The 21,420-nt window shown below is 48.2% G+C and overlaps 1 protein-coding gene across 4 annotated transcripts in view; it reads right to left on the bottom strand.

Moving 5' to 3' along the window:
- Positions 1-21,420, bottom strand: part of IRAK2 (interleukin 1 receptor associated kinase 2) — a 62,569-nt gene that overhangs the window by 37,721 nt on the left and 3,428 nt on the right. For 3 of the 4 annotated variants that reach the window (XM_045493769.1, XM_045493770.1, XM_045493772.1), the window contains exon 2: positions 15,875-16,057. In XM_045493769.1, coding sequence (XP_045349725.1) covers positions 15,875-16,057 — 183 coding nt within the window. Of the gene's footprint in view, positions 1-15,874; positions 16,058-18,384; positions 18,506-21,420 lie in introns of those variants that run through there. The other variant, XM_045493771.1, reaches the window with a different exon arrangement.

Genomic DNA, 21,420 nt, shown 5'->3' with positions numbered 1-21,420 from the left:
GAGGCCAGGGCTGTGGGCAGGACTCACACCCACAGCAGGGACCCCCGGGGAGAATGCACACTTCATCCCCCACCCCCTATCTGGGGTCCCCAGGCACTCAGAAAATTGTCTATGGGCCAGGCTGCACCCCCACCCCCACCTGAGGCTGAAGACCTTCTGGCCAAAATTGAGAGCCTAGAAGCAGGGGAGTCCTTTCCAGCAGCAGCCCTGCAGCCGGACGCATGGAGTCACACACCTTTGCCTTATGTGACACCTCCACGTTCGTTCCACATGCCCTCGTGCAAAATGACAAAGTGAAAGATCGCCGGCTATGAATGTGAATTGGTGAGCAGAGTGGGGACAGAGCCTCCCATTTCCCAGGTGGGTATAAAGTGAACCCTGTGCCCCTGCCCCAGGAGGAAGGGGCCACCCCATGCCACTTGGAGTCCTCATTGCCTCTGCCCTCCCCTCTCTGGCCTGGCGCCTCTCCCAGGATCCTCCCGCCACACACTGCCCCGAGGCGGGGGCTCCTGTGCTCCTCAAAGGGCCACCATGGTGGTATCTCAGGACATCTGTGTATGAGGCAGAAGGGCAGTGGGGGCTCCTCTCACGAGGCCCGCTACAGCCTGGCCACAGCTCCCCTCGCAATGAAGCTGGTGAAGGGGACCCAAGACTGCGACTTCCTGCAGACGCCAAGCCACAACAGGAGATGTTCCCGAGCTACACTGCCTTCCTGAAGGTCCTACCTGCACCCTGAGCTGTCTGTGGCCCCAGAAAAAAACAGCACCTTCCCCTGTCTGAGGCCCCGGCTGAGCCTTGGTTTCCTCATCATCAAATGGAGGGGCGGGTGGGGAGGGTGAACATCCTGGCCTGACCTCACTGCAGCGTCCTATTGCTGGGGACTTCATCGTTTCTCTTTCTGCTCAAATCTTTGCCTCTCTGTCAGGACATAGCTGACAGGAGCATTGAGGCCACCAGCCCATCTGTGGCTGACCTCTATGGCCTCCACCCATGTGGGAAATAAAGGCTTCATTATGTTTTCATCCCAAGGAGACTTCAGCCTTCTTCTTTGTTTTTCTTATTCTTTTACAGTGACATGCAGTGGCCTACAGCTGGCACCCTGGGTCACATGTCAGCACTCGGGAGTGGGGGTCCCCACACGGAGAGGGGAGAACTGTCCTATGACATCAGCAGGGTCTACCTGCCAGCACATTCCTGGCTGACACCCACCCTTCCACCCAGTCAACCTTCAAAGGCCACAGCCAGCCACAGAGGTCAGCTGACAGAGCTCCACGTCAGGCCCACAGTGACAGATGGATGACAAATTTCAGTTTCCTGTGAACCCCTGTCTCAGCGTGCTTTCAGATGTATTTTAGGTACTGACAATAAATAAGATGTATAAACATTAAACATCTCCACTTCTCTTCTTGAGCTGCCAGTGCCTGATCTGAGTCATCGGAAGCTATGCCATGGGCCTTTGCAAGCCTCCTTTCCCACCTTCAAAACGAGAAGAAGGAGAAAATGTGGCTCTCTACCCTTAATGCCTATAGGGACCTGATCTCTGAGAGCCGGGCAGACACGACACCCACTCTTTCAGGCTGAGACACCTGAGTGCTGTTGAGGTAAAAATAGACCATCAATGACAGGGCAGGGCAAAGGAAGCCAAAGCATTCATGACAAAGGGTTGTGACAAACTTGAAATCTCACCACAAGTTTCCTGTCTGCCAAGGCCAAGACTGGAAACAAACTGGTTATAGCATTTCTATGACCGATGTATAGGCACAGCCTCACGCTCTTCTCCCCTGGGATTATATTCTCAAAATGATTCTACACATGTGAAGTTGGTTCTGCAGCATGATGAGATCCAAAACTACAAATTGTATTTTTGGGCGCCTGGGTGGCTCAGTCAGTTGAGCATCCAACTCTTGATTTCGGCTCATGGGACAGAGACCCACATCAGGCTTCATGCTGAGTATGGAGCCTGCTTAAGATTCTCTCTCCCTCGGGGCCCCTGGGTGGCTCAGTTGGTTAAGCATCCAACTTCAGCTCAGGTCATGATCTCATGTTTCGTGAGTTCAAGCCCCACATCGGGCTCTGCGCTGACAGCTCAGAGCCTGGAGCCTGTTTCAGATTCTATCTCCCTCTCTCTCTGCCCTTTCCCCACTTGTTCGTTCTCTCTCTCTCTCTCTCTCTCTCTCTCAAAAATAAAAATTAAACAAACAAAACTTAAAGAAAAAAGAACATAAAAAAAGATTCTCTCTCCCTTTTTCTGCCTCCCCCCCCATCTCCCTCCCTCATGCACACATGTGTTCTCTCTCTCAAAAAACAAAAAAAAAAGAACAAAAATATAAACTGTGATCAAAGAGTAGAACAGAGACTAAGCGTGGGGAAGCTTCCATTTGTTTCCAGATCCAGCCTCTACAATTCCCACCTGTGTGCCGAGGGCAACTCTCTCAACCCTGAACATCATTTGCATCTATCCGTGGAATCAGAGTAATTATAACCCTCCTGTCCCAGGATTACCCCAGGACTCAGTGGGACAGGATATGTAAAGCAGCCAGCCCAAGGTCAGGGACAGGGCACAAACTGCTTCAATGACCATCCTCTGCCCTCTCTCCCTGCCCAAAAGGCACAGAGAAAGAACCTCTGGTTCTCAGCTTAGGGTCTCTGAAGGAAGCATATGGGGTGAATGGCTATTGGCAACATTTTCAGTCCTCTAATGGAAACCGTGACTCTCAGCAGGCAGTGGCATGGTCTCGAAAGGCCCAGTGGCTGTGGGGCATCAGAGCCTGGATGTATCTGAAGGTTCCCCAGGTAAAGCTGAGAGAACCACTGGCTTAACCCAGAGGGATGAGGGTTGAGTTTCAGGCACCAGGGGACAGGGACAGGGGAGCCAAAGCATTTCTCTGTGTCCCCTTCATGGAGCCAAATAGTGAGCTTACAGCGTTTGGCATGCTTCCCACCAGACGCAGTCAGGCTCACTGGCGAGGTGACCTGTTTCATGTGACAAATGAGAGGCCCTGTACCCTCACTCCCACGGAGTAGCTGTGAGGATGAAACACGCAATGGCTCAACAGATATAAGCTATTATTCTTATTTACTATGGTTATTATCACTATCCCCAACCTGAGGTCAGGCTTTGTCTTAAGGGCTTTCCCATACACATGACCTACTTTAATATATATGTATATGTATATGTATATGTATATGTATATGTATATGTATATGTATATATGTGTGTGTGTGTGTATAATATATATATATATATATATATATAATCTCTACACCCAGTGTGGGGTTCAAACTTACAGCCCCAAGATCAAGAGTCACATGCTCTTCCAACTGAGCCAGCCAGGCGCCCCTATGCATGGCCTATTTAACAGCTCTGGGGAGCAGGTTCAACTGCTCTCTCTGTTTTATATATTCAAAAAAGCAAAACCCAGAATAGTCATCTTATGTCTGTTTCACTTATTTATGACCCACTTCCTTCAAGTGAAAGGCTGATGCATGTTGAACCCTTGGGAGAGGGGCCTGGGGTTTCCCCCCCAGCTGCTCAAGGACACTGAATACTGTAGCAAACCCAGGAGCCGAACACTCGAGCAGAGGGGACTGTGCCAACAAGGTCTTTCCTCAGTGAGCACAATCTGGAAATCCCTCCCTCCCTTCACAGCTCTCGAGATATCAGTGATGTAATATTTGTATGTGTGTTTTCACACTTCAGCTGACTCATGTGGCTGAAATGTAGCCTTCTAGCACAAATAAAAGTGATTCAGCCATAACTAAAGAATCCTGGTGCCAGCTGGCATTATCAGTGACAAACATAGCTTTCTGGATCTTCCTTTTTCCTTCCCCTTTTCATCTCTGGACTGGACCCTCCTGGATATCCAAAGTCCAACACACACACACACACACACACACACACACACACACACACACACACACCACTCAACTCCCAATTCAAGCTAGACACAAAATTAGGCAAATCTGAGAGAATGACCTCCTAATCAGCCTTCCTAATTGCTCTGTCTCTGGTTTTCCATTGACCTGTACTCCACCAGCTGCTAAAATGATTTACCCTGCATTCATTCATTCATTCATTCATTCATTGTGTTAGGGACTGGGGATGCCATCCATTATCAAAACTGACATAATCCCAACATCAAGCTAGTTAAATAAGAGATTTCTGATTATAAGCTGGGAGAAGTTCTGTGCTGAAAACAAACTTGAGAGAGGGGAGGGTACCTGACAGACTTACTTACATGGGGTGGCCTCGGAAGGCTTCTGTGGGCAGATACTATTTAAGGAGAGACTCAAAAGATGAGAAAGATTAGCCCCGGAAAGAATGCAAAGAGTTGGGGAGGGACCAGCATTCTGAGGAGAACATATTCGAAGGTCCGGAGGCAGAAAACCGCCCGGTGTATCTCCTCAAATGAAGGATGACCCTAGTGGCTGAGCTAAATGAATGAAGGAGAAGGTGGCACAGATGAAGTGACAGAGCTGGGCAAGGGTTAGATCGCGTAGGCCATGGTTAGGTAGAACCTCATCATAAATCCCCGTGAGCTGAGGAAACCTATAGGCGAGACACTGCTGACCAAACAGTCCTTGGCTTCCTCTCAAACCCAGCCTCCCTTGCTGGGGCCACGTGACCAGTTCTGGCCAATGGACTTTAACTGGAAATGCTATCAACACTTTCTGGACAAAGCCATTAAGAGCCAATGAGCCTCTTTCAGCCCTATCTTCCCCGGCCACGCTGCCCCTGGGAGCTATGTGTTCCACAGGACAAAGCCAGCTACAAAAATGCAGGAGGCAGCACTGGACGTTAAGGAATCAATCTTTGTTGTGCTGAACAACTGAGATTTCAGGGTTTATCTGGGACTGGAACATAGCCTAGCCTATCCCAGTTAGGGGATGATCTCAAAGTGTTCGAAACTTGCAACCCAGGGAAGCCTACTTCCAAGAGCAGGAGTTCAGTAAATGGCCGTTCCTTTCATACCAGCTCTTACCTTTCCTCTCTAAAAAATTTGGGACGGGGGGCGCCTGGGTGGCTCAACCGGTTAAGCATCCGACTTTGGTTCAGGTCATGATCTCATGGTTCGTGAGTTCAAGCCCCTCACAGGGGTTGCTGCTGTCAGGGCAGAGCCCACTTCGATCCTCTCTCTCTCTCTCTCTCTCTGCCCCTCCCCCACTCACTGTGGTCTCTCTGTCTCAAAGATAAATAAACAATTGGGAACTGCTTTAGATGCATTGCATAGACCCTCTGTTCATTCTCACACAACTCCCAAAAAAACCCCACAGTGATTAAAGCCTTGCTTTATTCCAGTGGAATAGCTAGTGTGTGGAAGGAAAGTCAGATGATCTGTCCTGAGCCACACAGCAGTAACTTTTTAAAAACCTCACCATCTCTTTTGTTTTGAAGTTTCCTAGTTTACAAGAAAAATAGACAGGGCAATGTGTGTACCTGTTTTTCGGAGGGGGAAAGTGAGACCTGATACCTACCATCTAGTGACCTACCCTAGTAGGGTGTAAGGGTGTAAGTCCCCATCCCAGCCCATTATTTATGAGCAATGTGGCTCTGGGCATGTTAGTCAATCTCTGAGCCTCAGTTTCCACATCTATAAAATGGGGATAATAATATTTGTGAGAGAAGATGCCTGCCTGGCACATATTAGGTGCAAAATACAAGTTACAACTAGTACCCAGATGGGCAGACTCCAGGCCTGGGGGAATCCTGGCCAAACACAGTGCCAACCTCCAGGGGCAATTCTCCAGTGACCCTGAATCCTATCCATGTTTTTTTTATTCCCTAGCAGTTGGAAACGGGCGGATCCTGGGAAGTCTTCCAAGAGAGCAAATGCAGGAGCCCCTTCCGGCCCTTGCAACAGCCTGGGCTCTTTTGGAAAGAAAGAGATCATTCTCTTCTGTTTCCTTTTAAACAGCAGCCAAAAATTCCCCATTCAATGAGAGCCCAGCTCCAGGAAGGAAATGACTTTGGCTGAGATGCCAAACCAAAAGTTAGAAATTGTCAAGGTTGCACAACCAAAACAAAACGTCAAAATTGCAAAAGTCACAAGAAAACTCCGAGAAGACGGTGGCAGCAGGAGGAATGATTCCAGAAGCTTCTTGCTCTCCCACTCAGATTCTCACACCCAGAACCTCACAAACCCCTATTCCACATAGCGGACAGAACAATGGGCACACCCCAGGGACAAGCCCTCCAAAATCTTCCCTTTGCCCCTGAGAAAGCCGACCCTTGACCATGGCCTGTGAGGCCTTGAGTGGCCTGACCCTGCCCCCTGTGCCCTCTGTAGGCTCAGCCCACCCACACTCACATGTCCTTTAGCTGAGACCTCCACGGCCTCTCTGAGTCCTCAAACATCACTCCTTCCCATCTCCAGGCCTTTGCACGTGCTGTGCCCTCTGCCTAGAAATGCTTGCGAGGTCCCTCACTCACTAGGTCCACTTAGCCTTTGAATGGAAGCTCAGTTTTCACTTTCTCAGGGAAGCTTGCCCTGATGAGATCAAATCCTGCCCTCTTTCATGCTATCACCCCACATGCACTTCCCCAAGCACTCACACTGCGGTTGGTTATGGTCTCTGTGTCATCATCCTGTTAGTATTTGTCTCCCACACTAGACTGCAGGCTCCTTGAGGCCTGGGACCGTGTCTGTATTTTCATTGCTGTGTCCCTAGTGCCTGACATATTGTAGCCACTTGATAAATATTTCTTTAGTTCATTACTGACCCCTGCCCAGCTTCCATGTACCTAACTCTCTATGAGGAGGAATGAGGGCGAATTTTATCTCACGGGCTAGGCACTGCTGGTTTCCAGCCTCTTTCCAGAGCTAGAGCCATCTGGTCCTCACCATCAACAGGCTCAGCTCCTAGGCCTGCCTTTGGTGGCATTTAACCAGCTGTAGAGCTCAGCAGTGATGACAGCCGATCCGTCTTTGGCTGGAAGTCACAGCTCCAATACTTTGGCCTCTGTCAAAGTATTCCAGTTCCTATGCACCCAAGATGCTAGAACTTGGGCTCTGGAGCCTGGCTTACAGTCCCCTCCCAAGGCTCAGAGTCTGGAAAAGTCCCTCTGAGGAGTAGGATCTTCATGTTTTGAGCCCCAGGGTGATGGTCAGCCCTGGCCCCCTGGGACAGACTCTTCTGGTGCTGAATGCAGCCTGACCATAAAAGTCTGCTCCTGATCCCCTGGTCTCTCCATCATGAGGCCTCTCTGAAATGTCTGGCAATTTCACCATGGTCACCATTCTTTAGAGCAGTGATTCCCACAGTGTGTTGGTTCCGTGGGATTATTTCCAAGTATCACATCAAAAGGGGTCCCATGATCAAATATAAATGGAAACATGGCCTAAGCAGGCCTTTGCTACAGGACTTATCAGAGCCTTAATATGATGGTTTACATTGTGAATCTCCAAAGGTAGGGGCCACTGATAAAGCATACAGCATTGCCCAAGTTTAGTTATTCATGAGCTTTTGGTTTGCAGCAGGGGTATCTGGCTGGAGTACTCTTCTGAGACCCATGCTTTGGGAAAGGCTACTCTAGACTATGATTCGCCCTGCAGATGCCCTATGCACACAGTACTTTCCCCATCACAGACATCTATCAACCAGGACACACAGACAGCATTCCCCTGCCTGTCCTGACCCTGAGATTAGGGTTTCACCCAAGAGCCAGCTCTTCCCTATGGGCTTACCAGAGCCTGGAGCTATAACAACACCCATAGAGGACTACTTACAACTGGTCTTCACCCAAAGTTGGGAGGTGAAAGTGGACAGAACAGGGTAAGAAAGGGCAAGAAAATGGGCAATTTCATCTCACAAAGTGGGGAATCAATAGGCATTGCCTAGAGCTGACCAAGAAAGAACCAGAAATGTAAGGATGTTCTTTAAATGTTACAAAAGCAATATACTGAGGAACTAAAAATTGTGACATAAATGTATTAGAAAGGGAGAGAAGTGGGGCGCCTGGCTCAGTCGGTTGGGTGTGCGACTTCGGCTCAGGTCATGATCTTGCAGTTGGTGGGTTTGAGCCCGTGCCGGGCTCTGTGCTGACAGCTCAGAGCCTGGAGCCTGCTTCAAATTCTGTGTCTCCTCCTCTGTCTGACCCTCCCATGCTCATGCTCTGTCTCTCAACAATAAGTACACATTGAAAAAAAAAAATTTTTTTTTAAAGGGAGAGAAGTTATGTATAAGCCAAATCCTCTTCTAGGAAATTAGTGGATAATATTTAAATTAATAAATATGAAAAGGACAAAAAAATAAACTTTGTATGATGCATTAAAAACAAAGTTTGTGGGGCACCTGGGTGGCCCAACCGACTCTTGATTTCAGCTCAGGTCATGATCTCACAGTTTTGAGATCAAGTCCTGCATCAGGCTCTGCACTGACAGCGTGGAGCCTGCTTGGGATTCATTCTCTCTCTCTCTCTCTCTCTCTCTCTCTCTCTCTCTCTCTCTCTCCATCTCTCTCTCTGCCTTCCCCCACTTGTTCTCTCTCTATTCCCTCTCTCTCTCAATAAATAAACTTTTTTTAAGTTTATATGCTGAATTTAAAAAAAATAAAGTTTAGGGGTACCTGGCTGGCTCAGGTGGTAGAATGTGCTACTCTTGATCTTGGGGTTTTAAGTTCGAGCCCCATGTTGGATGTGGAAATTACTTAAAAATAAATTTTTTTTTAAATTTTGCATGCTGCATTTAAAAAAATAAAATAAAGTTTGTATGTTGCATTTAAAAATAAATATGAGAGGGGCCTCTGGGTAGCTCAGTAGGTAAAGCATCCAACTCTTGGTCTCGGCTTAGGTCGTGATCTCACAGTTCTTGAGTTCAAGCCCTGCATCAGGATCTGTGTGGACAGGGCAGAGCCTGCCTGGAATTCTCTCTCCCTCTCTCTGTGCCCCTTCCCTGCTTGTGTGCCCACACTCTCTTTCTCTCAAAATACATAAAGAAAACTTAAAAAATTAGGGGCAACTGGGTGGCTCAGTTGGTTAAACATCTGGCTTTAGCTCAGATCATGACCTCGTAGTTCATGAGTTTGAGCCCTGCATCAGGCTCCGTGCTGACAGCTCAGAGCCTGGAGCCTGCTTCGGATTCTGTGTCTCCCTCTCTCTCTGCCCCTCCTCTGCTTGCACTGTCTTTCTCCCTCTCTCAAAAATAAATAAACATTAAAAAAATGTTTTAATTAAAAAAATAAAAATAAAAATAAATATGAAAGGGTCAGTGTAAACACATTATTTAGAGACAGTACTAATAAGGCAGAGAATGCCCATTCCCCTTGTCTTCACACATTCTAGAAGTTTTAGCTAGACATATGATTGCCTGGCTAAAAACTACACTTCCCATACCAACAGGAAGCGGGCTGTGCAAGCCAAGTGGCCCTCCCTAAGGGCAGACCTTTCTCACTTCCCACTTCAGATGAGGCCACAGGGAAGCTCCCCCCAGTGCCTGCCCCCATCCCTCACCCCTTTGTAAAACATAGACCCAGACCCCACCCCTGGAGTTTCTGAATCCGAAGATGAGGTGAGACCCCAGAATTTGCATTCCTAACAAGGTCAAGGTGATGCTGGTGCCTGGAGGTCTGGCGCAGTGAGAACCCCTGATCTACCAAGAAGAACAAGGGGTGCAGATGAATCAAGCCAAAAACTTACTTCCCTTGGCCGGGATGGACCTTTACACCTGCTGCTCTGCCAGATGTCTACTGCTACAGATCAGTGACCACAGCGTGTTTCTCATTTCAAAGGGGACAGTTGTGAGCGTGGCTCCCTGTGCAGATACCACCACTGGGTTCTGAGTGTGCTGGGGGAAGGGGAGCAGGTAACTTCTCTTTGGTGGAGAGGTTCTGGACCACTGGGGGCTGATCCTGAAGACTACACATCACCCACAGATCCTGGGCCTTGAGCTAAAAGATGAAACTGATTAGGGCCTCGGGCCTGTCTCTCTTGGGGAAGGGGTGAGCACGTTTTAGTTGTGGGAAGACAGGTATAAATGGATATTTGGGTAGCCCAAAGGGGAAAATTCTAGGGAGACTGCTGACCCTCCAATATTTATTCCCTCCTCCTCTAGAGTAATAGAAGCTTTAGTTATGCACACAACCTCCCAGCTACAGATTACCTTCCCCAAGTGTCCCCTGCAACTAGGTGCTATCATGTGACTAGGTCCTGGCCGACAGCTTGGGTGGCAAGTTAGGCGTGCACCTTATTTGAGTACTGGAGTCTGCCCTTAGTAACAGCAGTGAACCAGAAATGTTAATACAGACAACCACCAAGAGATGGCTCAGAGAATAAAAAGGGGTTGACGCTGGAAAACAAATTTGCTAGAGGAATGGGCAGTTGGGTGGTAAGCCTTCTGTACTAATGTATTCTAATTCTTTTTTTAAGGCATTTTTTAAAATGTTTATTTATTTTTGAGAGGGAGGGGAGGGGTGGAGAGACAAGGGGACAGAGGATCCAAAGCAGGCTCCATGCTGACATCAGACAGCCCAATGTGGGGCTTGAACTCACGAACCATGAGATCAGGACCTGAACAGAAGCTGGATGCTTCAGTTGGAGGAACCCAGGTGCCCCTATTCTAATTCTTATCACATTTAATGTTAGGAGTTTGGCAAATAGAATAACAACAGTCTTGGCAATGAAGGTAGAGAAAATATCAAGGGACAGAGACCCACAGACCCAGGTCTCTACACAGTCAGAACAGAGACCACCCACAGTACTTGATTTCAAGAGACTAGATGCAATGTGGCCCCCAGGGGACCCCACACACTGCCCTTCAGTTCAGATACAATCTTCAGAAGGCCTCTGTTAAATACAAATATAGCACCTGGAGATACAAATACAAATATAGTCTCTAAGGAAGCCAATTTACACCTAGGACCTCTGGTGTGTGCGGTTTCCAAGCATGCTTCTATCAAATCTATTCTAGAGGCCCTTTAAGAAGTGGTAGGCAGACATCAGGTTCTCAAACTGCCGGAAGCAGCTGATCAAGTTCATAAGCAATCTTCCTCAAGCAAATGCAAAATAAGGTTTAACTAAGTTCTGATTAGGGAAGGGAAAATGGCTTTGACTAGTCAGAATACAGAAACTTAAAACGCTTCACACATATAGAATATGCCCTCTATATTTACCTCCAAAAAGGGGCAGAGATTTATGGCACTTTTTTTTTTTTTTTTTTTTTAATTTTTTTTTTTCCAACGTTTTTTTATTTATTTTTTTGGGACAGAGAGAGACAGAGCATGAACGGCGGAGGGGCAGAGAGAGAGGGAGACACAGAATCGGAAACAGGCTCCAGGCTCTGAGCCATCAGTCCAGAGCCTGACGCGGGGCTCGAACTCACGGACCGTGAGATCGTGACCTGGCTGAAGTCGGACGCTCAACCGACTGCGCCACCCAGGCGCCCCAATGGCACTTTTTTAAACTAATGACAAAAATAGAAAGGGGAAGTGTCCTGCCTGAGGACGTAAAACAATAGTAAAAACACAACCAGATTGTCAGAAGAACATTGAGGGGATTTGTGGATGTGGAAACAAGTGTTAGTCTCTCTTCCTCAGGGGCTAAGGGGGAGAGAGGAGAGGTTTGAGGGGCAAAGGTAGACTCCCACAGTCCTGACAGGTTGAGGGCAGCTGGACCAGGAAAGCGGGGATCTGAGTACAATTCTAAACAGAAGAGAGGCTGACAGAAAAAATATCACTGTTGCCTGGAAGCCCAAATGCTGTGTTCAGTGAAGTTTCTGCGAGAAATGCTAAGCATGAGGGCGTTGGATCCAGACACGCCTGGGTGTGACCTCCATCTGTACCCACGACCAGAATTATGCCCCTGGGGGAGTCACTGAGCCATTCTTGGCCTCAGTCTCCTTAGGTGGAGAAGGGGCTCCTTAGAGCACCCACCTCAAGGGGCTTTTGGGAGGAGGCAAGCAGGCAGCTCAGGGCTCAGTGAGTAGTTAGCTTAAAGTGTGGTGCCGCAATGAGTGGCTTCTTTAAATCTGGCACTACATTGTGTGTTGACCTCAAATCGTTAAGAACATGTTCAAGATTAGTCAACAGTCAGGTTTTGACGTCAATAGTGAGTTGATGTGTCCAACCAGAGGCCTGTCTCAATGCCTGGTACTTGTCTGCTTTCGGGGCTCAGGACATCCCGGTAGTGTTTCAGCCGCTCAGCAGAGACAAAACCAGGGTGTCGTGCGGGCCCCAACCCACTGGCCCCCTCCCCGAAGTGGGCTAGGCTGGAGAAGCCCAGGCGCTAGATTCTGACTGCATTTGACCCAGTGGCATTTCCCCTCACCTCCAGCGGCCCCTTCCCTCCTTGCCTCTTTTCCAACCCATTAAGAGTTTACCATTAAATCTCTCAAAAGGTGAAAAATATTTGAGGACATAGTCAGTGCTAATCGTATCTCCATATCCACCACGTGCCAGGCTCTGGGGACACAGAGAAGCCAGAGCCAGGGTCTGCGCATGGCTAAACAGGGCAGGCGTCGGTCACACCAACCAACAAGGTCTGAGGGACAATGGGGGCCACGGCACCACGAGTGTCCAGAGGGGGCTCAGACGGCATCCAGCCCACCCCCACTGGACAAAGGCGGGACTAAGGCCCAGGGAAAGGGAGGACCTGCTCATGTAACAATAGGGCTTAGCCACACTGCCTGACCACCTTCTTGTAAAACCACAGCCACCCCCGGCTGACCCGGATGAGGACCTGGCCTTGGGGATGTGAGGGTAAGGATGCTGTCTGACTGGACTTAAGGGAACCCTCTCAGGACAGAAGGGCTGGCAGGGTAGGGAGGGGTTTCAGGAAGTTCCCAAAGGCTTGGGGAGTCTGGGGGCTGAGCAGACCACCCCTCCCCAGTCTGAGGAAGATGGTGAGCTGAGGGAGGCTGGCCAGACAGGGGCAGAGGCTGCAGAAGTTTGGGGGTGGCCATGTTTTGAGATGTGCCCATTCTTGATTCAGAGATTACGCTGCTAGGGCCTGGAGGCAGGGAACAGGCCGAGTCCCACACTGGTGTGTCACTGCTTGCTGTGTAAGCAGGATCTTCCCCACAACCTGCCCCAGGCAGAGAATCCTGCCAGCAGAGGAACGGTCCTTCATCTAATAAGATCTGGTGGGTGTGCGGAAGCCCTGTGTCCCCGGACACCCGAAATCCTGAAGAATCACTACGTGCCTAAGGGCGAGAGATGGTCTCACTGTCCCACTAGCCTTCCCTGCCCAAGAGGTGATCTACCCCTGTGGTGTACCCGAAATCCTGCCTTGGGCTTCATCTCTAGATCCCCTCACCCGCAGGGCCACCCCAATGTCCCTTATTCTCCTGCCACCTCTGAGGGTGGAGGTTTCTAAGCCCTCATCAATCAGCTCTTTGCTCTAGATCCTACCATCCCTCCTCCTGGAAGCCCTCCATGATTCCAGAAGTCCTGAGGTGCAGTCAGGAAAGTGTTGAACCTGTGTCTACTGATTCAGCCAGCTTCTTCCCAGACCAAAAGCCCCAGACAGGACGACACCAGAGCCTACATAGGGTCTTCTGCAGGTCTCTGTGGCTCAGAATGCACTGCTCTTGACTCCCACACCAGCTTCATGCTGGTTCCTTCAAAATCCAGTGCTCTCCCTGGGCTCTCTTACCTCAGCTCTTCACATGGCTGTCTTCTTTCCATCCCTCCAATTTCACCTTCTCCGACTTCTTAGCCTTCCATGACTAACATCTTCTAGGAGACTCTCCTGCCTGCTCACTCCAACCTATTATTTTTATTTATTTTCCTGTCCATTGATTATATCTTCATATGACTATGTCCTCCATGAGGGCAAAGGACCTGTCGCTTTGCCCATCACTGTCGTCTAGAAACTAGGACAGCACCAGGCACTAGGCAGGGGCTCAGAAAGTACCTATTAAAAGACCGGCTTGTTGGGGCGCCTGGGTGGCTCAGTCGGTTAAGCATCCGACTTCAGCTCAGGTCATGATCTCGCGGTTCGGGAGTTCGAGCCCCGCGTCGGGCTCTGTGCTGACAGCTTGGAGCCTGTTTCGGATTCTGTGTCTCCCTCTCTCTCTGCCCCTCCCCTGTTCATGCTCTGTCTCTCTCTGTCTCAAAAATAAATAAACGTTAAAAAAAATAAATAAAATAAAATAAAATAAAAGACCGGCTTGCTGCCCCACACTGTCTCTTTGGAGACATGAGAAGGGGTGGGTTCTAGATGGGAGTAGCCATGACCCTACCTGCCTTCTGCTAAGCATTGGCTGAACACAAGGCACTTGGCATAATTCTACTTCAATTTTGCAGCATCTCTTCATGGCAGAGAACGATTATTACCTGCTAAATACGTTCCCACCACTGTTGTAATAGCGGGTAAGAGGGTAATTTGGTAATACTGATCCAGATATTTTTTTAATTTTTAAATTTTTATTTATTTTTTAATGTTTTATTTTATTTTTGAGAGAGAGACAGACAGACAGACAAAGTGTGAGCAGGGGAAGGGCAGAGAGAGGGGGAGACAGAATCCAAAGTAGGCTCCAGGCTCTGAGCTGTCAGCACAGAGCCCGACATGGGGCTCGAACCCACAGACTGCGAGATCATGACCTGAGCCAAAATCAGAAGCCTAACTGACTGAGCCACCCAGGCTCTCCAGTTTTTATTTTAGAGAAAGAGGGAGCACACACAAGCGGGGAAGGGGCAGAAGGAGGGAGGGAGAGAAAGAGAGAGAGAGAGAGAGAAAGAAACTTAAGCAGATTCCACGCTCAGTGCAGAGCCTGATGCAAGTTCAATCTTACCACCTTGAAATCATAACCTGAGCCGAAATCAAGAGTCGGATGCTTAACCAACTAAGCCACCCAGGTGCTCCAGTAATATTGGTACAAACATTAACCAAAACTTAAGGGGCACCTGGGTGGCTCAGTCAGTTGAGCATCTGACTTTGGCTTAGGTCATGATCTCATGGTTCGAGAGTGAGTTCGAGCCCCATGTCGGGCTTACTGCTGTGCTGACAGCACGGAGCCGGCTCTGGATCCTCTATCCCCATGTCTCTCTCTGCCCCTCCCCCGCTTGTTCTATCTCTCTCTCTCTCAAAAAAAAAACATTTAAAAAACACACATAAAAATAATAAAATAAAATCATTTTAAAAACTCAAAATACAGGAGCACCTGGATGGCTCAGTCAGTGGAGTGTACAACTGACTCTTGATCTTGGAGTTGTGGGTTTGAGCCCCACCTTGGCTGTAGAGATTCCTTTAAAAATAAAATCTCTAAAAAAAAGTAGTTGTAGATGTCACATATATGTTAGCCAATGCACAGAAAACTTCCAGTAAGATAGGCATGACATTGTTAATAGTGGTTACCTTCTTGGGGAATTAAAACTGAGAATATAGGATGACGACATAAATCATTTTTTACTGTAGACTCTTTTGGATTTTTATGTATAGCTATCTTTTTAATCGTTATTTTTAAATGTACTTTTGGAATAGAGAAGCAGACTTTTAAAGGTACAGAAGAACTTATAGAAAAGTCTCTCTCCGGGGCGCCTGGGTGGTGGAGTCGGTTAAGCGTCCGACTTCAGCCAGGTAACGATCTCGCGGTCTGTGAGTTCGAGCCCCGCGTCAGGCTCTGGGCTGATGGCTCAGAGCCTGGAGCCTGTTTCCGATTCTGTGTCTCCCTCTCTCTCTGCCCCTCCCCCGTTCATGCTCTGTCTCTCTCTGTCCCAAAAATAAATAAACGTTGAAAAAAAAAAAGAAAAGAAAAGTCTCTCTCCAATATCTGGTTCCCTGGCCACCCAACTGCTCTCCCAGAGGTAATTTCTTAGTTGGGTGGTAAATTCTGTCAGTTACGTTTTTTTTCTAAGGTGAAGAAAAGTTCCAAGGCCAGAGGGTGTGGCTCCTGTGGAAACCTGCTCGCGGGCGGCTGAGCGGGCCGCCTTGGATACTCACAGTTCAGAATGATCTGGGCGGCGCGGTAGAGCTGCAGGCGGCACAGAAGGTCCACCAGCTGCTGGACGGTGGCCTGCCGCATGCCCCACCACCACAGAAGCTCCCGCGTGATGCTCACGCCCTGCACCCGCTCCATCGACTTGATCTTTCGCAGCTGGGTCAGGTCTGTGATCACATACGAGGCTGGAAGGCAAGCGAGAGGCCATCTCAGCGTCAGAAAGGCAGTACTTCCACCAGAGGGTCACCAGGCTAGCGGCCTTTGTCCGCAGTAGCTTCTCACTCGCTCCCCTTCACACCTGAAATTCTACCTGTAGCTGAGATCCATAGGCAGCCCGAGTTATAGCACTGAGTCCACCTGACACCCATGGGACTGGCACTTCGACACCTCCGTGTAAATATCAACTTCACAGCCACACAAAACTTAGGAGAGAACCCACTGGAGGAGAGGGTCAGGGGCAACCTTGAGCTTTAGCTGCTTGTCCGTTATGGGCAAGTCACCTCACTGGTAGGAGCCTCAGTTTCCTCAACTGTAAGAGGGAGCAGGTAATAGAACTTCTCTTGCCTCCCCTCCTAGAACAGAAGCTCCATGTAGAGAGGAAGTTTTATCTGTTCCGTCCACTGTTAGATCCCCAGAGCAGAGAACAGCACCTGGTACAGAGTGGGGGCAAGACCAGGACCAAGGTGAGGCAAAGGAGGCACTCAGGGGCAAAACTTAAGGCACTCAGGGGCAAAAGCTCACTCTCAGGGCTGATCTCAGAAGCTAGAGAAGTAGCTGGAAAGTAGGTGCCTCCTTAAATTTTGCCCTGGGCATCTCATTCTCCTCACCCCTAAGTCCTAGCCTTGGCAGCAAGGGAGGGGGAATAATGAATGAATGAATGAATGAATGAATGAATGAACGAACGAAAGAACCAAGGAACAAATGAACCCATGGCCCAGCATCCTCATAGAACTGTTACAGGCATCAAGAAGGAACATGCATCTAGGGGCGCCTGGGTGGCTCAGTCGGTTAAGCGTCCAATTTCAGCTCAGGTCACAATTTCATGGTTTATGGGTTCGAGCCCCATATCAGGCTCTGTGCTGACAGCTCAGATTCTGTGTCTCCCTCTCTCTCTGCCCCTCCCCCACTGGAACTCTGTCTCTCTCAAAAATAAAATAAACATTAAAAAATTTTTTTAATGGGGCGCCTGGGTGGCGCAGTCGGTTAGGCGTCCGACTTCAGCCAGGTCACGATCTCGCGGTCCGTGAGTTCGAGCCCCGCATCAGCTCTGGGCTGATGGCTCAGAGCCTGGAGCCTGTTTCCGATTCTGTGTCTCCCTCTCTCTCTGCCCCTCCCCCGTTCATGCTCTGTCTCTCTCTGTCCCAAAAATGAATAAACGTTGAAAAAAAAATTTTTTTTAATGAATAAATGTAAAATAAATTAAAAAAATTTTTTTTAATAAAATAAAAAAAAAAGAGAGCTCATGCATCTAAAAGCACATTGCCAACTCAGAAACACTACAAAATTTGCAGGTGGCTGCTGCTGGCAATACTAAATATAAAGCATTCCTGCTTTCCATTTTTCATGATAAAATTAATGGTTGTTCACTAAAGAAAACTTGGAAAAAAAAGGGGAGAAAAACACCAATATAACATGTTACACAGCATCCCACTAGGGTACTTTTTCTTTCCAAAACTCTCCTCTCCCCTCCCCTCCACACAGGAGCGGTTCTAGATGCACTGTTGCTGGACTGTAAGATTTTGCATCCTGCTCTCATTTACTATCATTACACCATCAGCATTTTCCGAGTTGTTACAAACTGTTCCTAAATGGCATTTTGAATGGTCACATGTATTCCACTGAGTTTACTAAAGTGAAGGAGGCTTTTTTTTTTTTGTCCTAATTAGGAATAAAATAATCACGCTTCAGTTCCAGATTTTCAGAAATCATGGAACAGGAATGCATATAAACATCAAGTTGTTCGTTCATTCGTTCATTCATTCGGCAAAACATCACTGAGCACTTCTGTGCTCCAAGCCTGTGACAAGCTGTAGAGATACCGTGGTGAATAAACCAGAAGCCCGTGAGATTTCTGTTTGAAAAATACAAACATAAGTGAACTGAGTGGGGAAGGGGAGGCAAGAGATAAAACTCAGGACTACATTAAAGGCCTCGAAGGCCGGGCTATATAGAGTTTGGACTTGATCCTAAGAGCCACAGACACTACCTACAGAACACCTCAGAGCCAGGGAGTGACATGATCACATTGCACAATCCCCTCCCTCTGGAGGAATGGGAAAGACTGAGACAACCTCAATCTTTCTGCAGAGAGAAAGCCTGTTAGGGGATGGAAAGTTCTCAGTTGCAACTTTAGTCACTGGAAACCCCAGCCCAGATTCCTGGTCAGTGGGAAATGATGTCAGCAAGGTCAGGGGCTGCTTCTAGAAGCTGAGAGAAAAGAGGGGAGGGAAGAGGAAGGAACACCTCCCCCACACCTCTCCCTGCCCCCTTCCCTATGCACCCGGCTATTCACCTGTTCACCGGCACAGCACGCCTCGCACTCTTCAGAGGTAGTGGGAAAAACAGAAACCCTGGTGTGGTGTTCCACCACACCTTTGTGGGGTGCGCTTTCCTTACAGGCAACACAAGAGAAATAGGAACTCAGCCCTGAGGTGCCTTGCACTTTGAACATTTCCATGAAAGCACATTTGCATGAAAGTGACAATTCTTAACGCATTAACCTATCAACGTCTAACCAGGCCCTTAAAACAGGGTCAAGGCAAGATAGAGATCTTGGGGGAATGAGTCAGCACTGAGGGCCCTGCTAAGTTCCCAACTCTTTTCTCAGCACACACAAGAAATACTTGGTCATTACTGGCTAACGGGATGAAATCAAAGTCTCTGTGATCATCCCACACTGGCCATACTTTTGCTTCTAATCTTCCAAACTTTTCTACAGATATAAAAATACATATTTATATAAGCAGGACAGGACAGGGGTGGTTCAGGGCCTAGATTTTGGATTTTGAGGTCAGGGTTCAAAATCCTATTCTGCTACTTAGGAAGGACCTTCACCTCTTCCTGTGCCTCAGTTTCCTCATCTGCAAATGAGGATAACAATAGCACCTGCCTCAGAAGCTGTTGCAAGGATCAGATTAGTCATATATACAGAGGTACTTGGACTAATGCTTCATACATAGAAAATATGATATAAGTGTTAACTGTAATTATTAAGCCATCTACGTTCTATGAAAACCTGGTTTTGTTCCCTGCGGTTAAGACCACGTGGGACCATCCCACCGGATCTGAGTCCCTGAATCCTGCAGGAGTTCGTTCACCTGAGAGTAGTAAGCCTTGCCTCATGCTCAAAGCCCTCTGAAACAGATACGACATAGCCTCCTGAAATGATTCCTGGCCAGTGGGAAGTGATGTAGGGTCAAATGACCCTTGTCAGGATTAATGGGACTCCTCCATGGCTAAGAGAAGGAGAAAACACGAAAGACCCAACATGTCCTCTAAGCATCTCAGCAACTCACTCCCATTTTGTAGATGAGGAAACAGAAGGCTCAGAGAGAGAGGCAGTCTCACTTGCCCAAAATCACACAGCTAGACCGGGACAAAGCAGGGCGATGCACAAAGGCTAGCACGTGCGTGACTGAGCAAGATGCAGAGCAGTCCAACAAAGCAACTCCTGCCCTCGGGCCCTTCGGAAAACACCTGGGTGGGTGACGCTGTAAGAAGCCTGTCTTCCCCTAAGACAAAAAATGGATGCCACTGTAATCATAGGGACATGAACAGGAAGCAGCCACAATGTCTCCCAACAGTTGCCAAATCCAAAGAGCACGCATATGTGGCCATGTGATTTTCTAAATCACCTGACAAAGGATCTTCCCACCCCACGTACCCCCCAGTACCACAATCTGCCCTAAGGGACTATCTTTTCTTTTCTTTTATTTTTTTTAAGTTTATTATTTATTTATTCTGAGAGACAGAAAGAAAGAGAAAGAGAGAGAGAGAGAGAGAGAGAGAGAGAGAATCCCAAGCAGGCCCCGCACAGTCAGTGCAGAGCCCAATGAGGGGCTTGAACTCACAAACCAGGAGATTATGACCTGAGCCAAAACCAAGAGTCAAATGCTTAACTGACTGAGCTACCCAAGTACCCCTCTTTTCTTTTCTAAATGACTCACAGAAGCAAAGACTCTTTAGCAATGGAAGGACAATGGCGATCACTAGTGCTGATGAAGAGGAAGCCAGACAATACTGTGATCTGGCAAGGAGCAGCTAAACGGGCAACATGGCTAGCTCCCAGCCCAGCGAGCCCCATGCCAACATGGAGAGCTGGTTGCCCATGGGCCAAAGCCAATTCAGTGGGGTAAAAAGTGCACACCCACCCCGTCCTTGCCATTCCTACATCCTTCAGCTCATCATTTGTTCAAGTGGCTGTTGAATGTCTGCCCACTGGCCAGGTGCTGTCCTAGACTCTGGGAATACAGGAGTGAACCAGATGGGTGAGGTCTCTGCACTCATGGTGCTTACATTCTCCAGGGAGAGAGACACATAAATAAATAAGGAATGAGGTAATATCAAAGTATGTTAAGTGGAACAGAGGAAATAAAACACAGTGGTGGTACAGAGTAACAGGGGGTCAGGGTGGGCCTCTGGAATAAGGTGAAGTATGAACTGAGACCAGAAGGGCTATGGCCCTCCAAAGATGTCAGTATCCTAAACCCCAAAACCACCTTGAGTGACAAAAGCGACTTTGCAGATGGGCTCACATTAAGGGTTCTGAGATGGGATTATCTGAATGATCGGAGTGGACCTAATGTAATCACAAGGGTCCTTACAAGGGGGAATCAGCAGTGTCTGATTCAGAGAAGATATAGTAACAGAAGCAGACGTCAGAGAGAGATTTGAAGATGCTTTGCTGTTGGCTTTGAAGGTGGAGGGAGAGGCCACGAGCCAACGTAAGCAGGCAGCCTTCTAGAAGCTGATACATTTGGGCAAGAAAATGAATTCTCCTCTAGAGCATCCAGAAAGAATGCAACCCTGCCAACACCTTGATTTTAGGACTTGTGACCTCCAGAATTTTAACATGATAAATGTGTGTTGTTTTTAAGCTATTAAATTTGTGGTAATTCGTTACAGCGGCAAGAGGGAACTAAGCAGCCATGGTGAACACTGGGGGAGGAATGTCCCAGGCAGAGGCAACAGCAAGTACAGAGGCCCTGAGCCTGGACCAGGGAGGCCGATGTGGCTGAAAGCAGGGCAAGCAAGAGCAAGTGTGGAAGGAGAAGAGGTCAGAAGTCAGTGGGGGTCAGATTGTGACAGATCGGGAAAGCCTGGTAGAGCTCGGATTATATCCTAAATCACAATTGGAAGTCTTTGAAGACTTTGAGCAATTCTGGTGTCTCCAGGGTCTAAAAAATCAGAGGTATTCCCCAAAGAGGATGTACAGAGGGCCAACAAGTACATAAAAAGATACTCAGCATCACTAGTCATTAGAGAAATGCAAATCAAAATTACAATTACATTCACACCTGCTCAGATGGGTAGCAGTGAAAAGACAGAT

The sequence above is a fragment of the Leopardus geoffroyi genome, chromosome A2, assembly GCF_018350155.1.
Source record: "Leopardus geoffroyi isolate Oge1 chromosome A2, O.geoffroyi_Oge1_pat1.0, whole genome shotgun sequence".
Taxonomy (NCBI): Eukaryota; Metazoa; Chordata; class Mammalia; order Carnivora; family Felidae; genus Leopardus; species Leopardus geoffroyi.
This window is presented reverse-complemented; position numbering and strand designations above follow the sequence as displayed.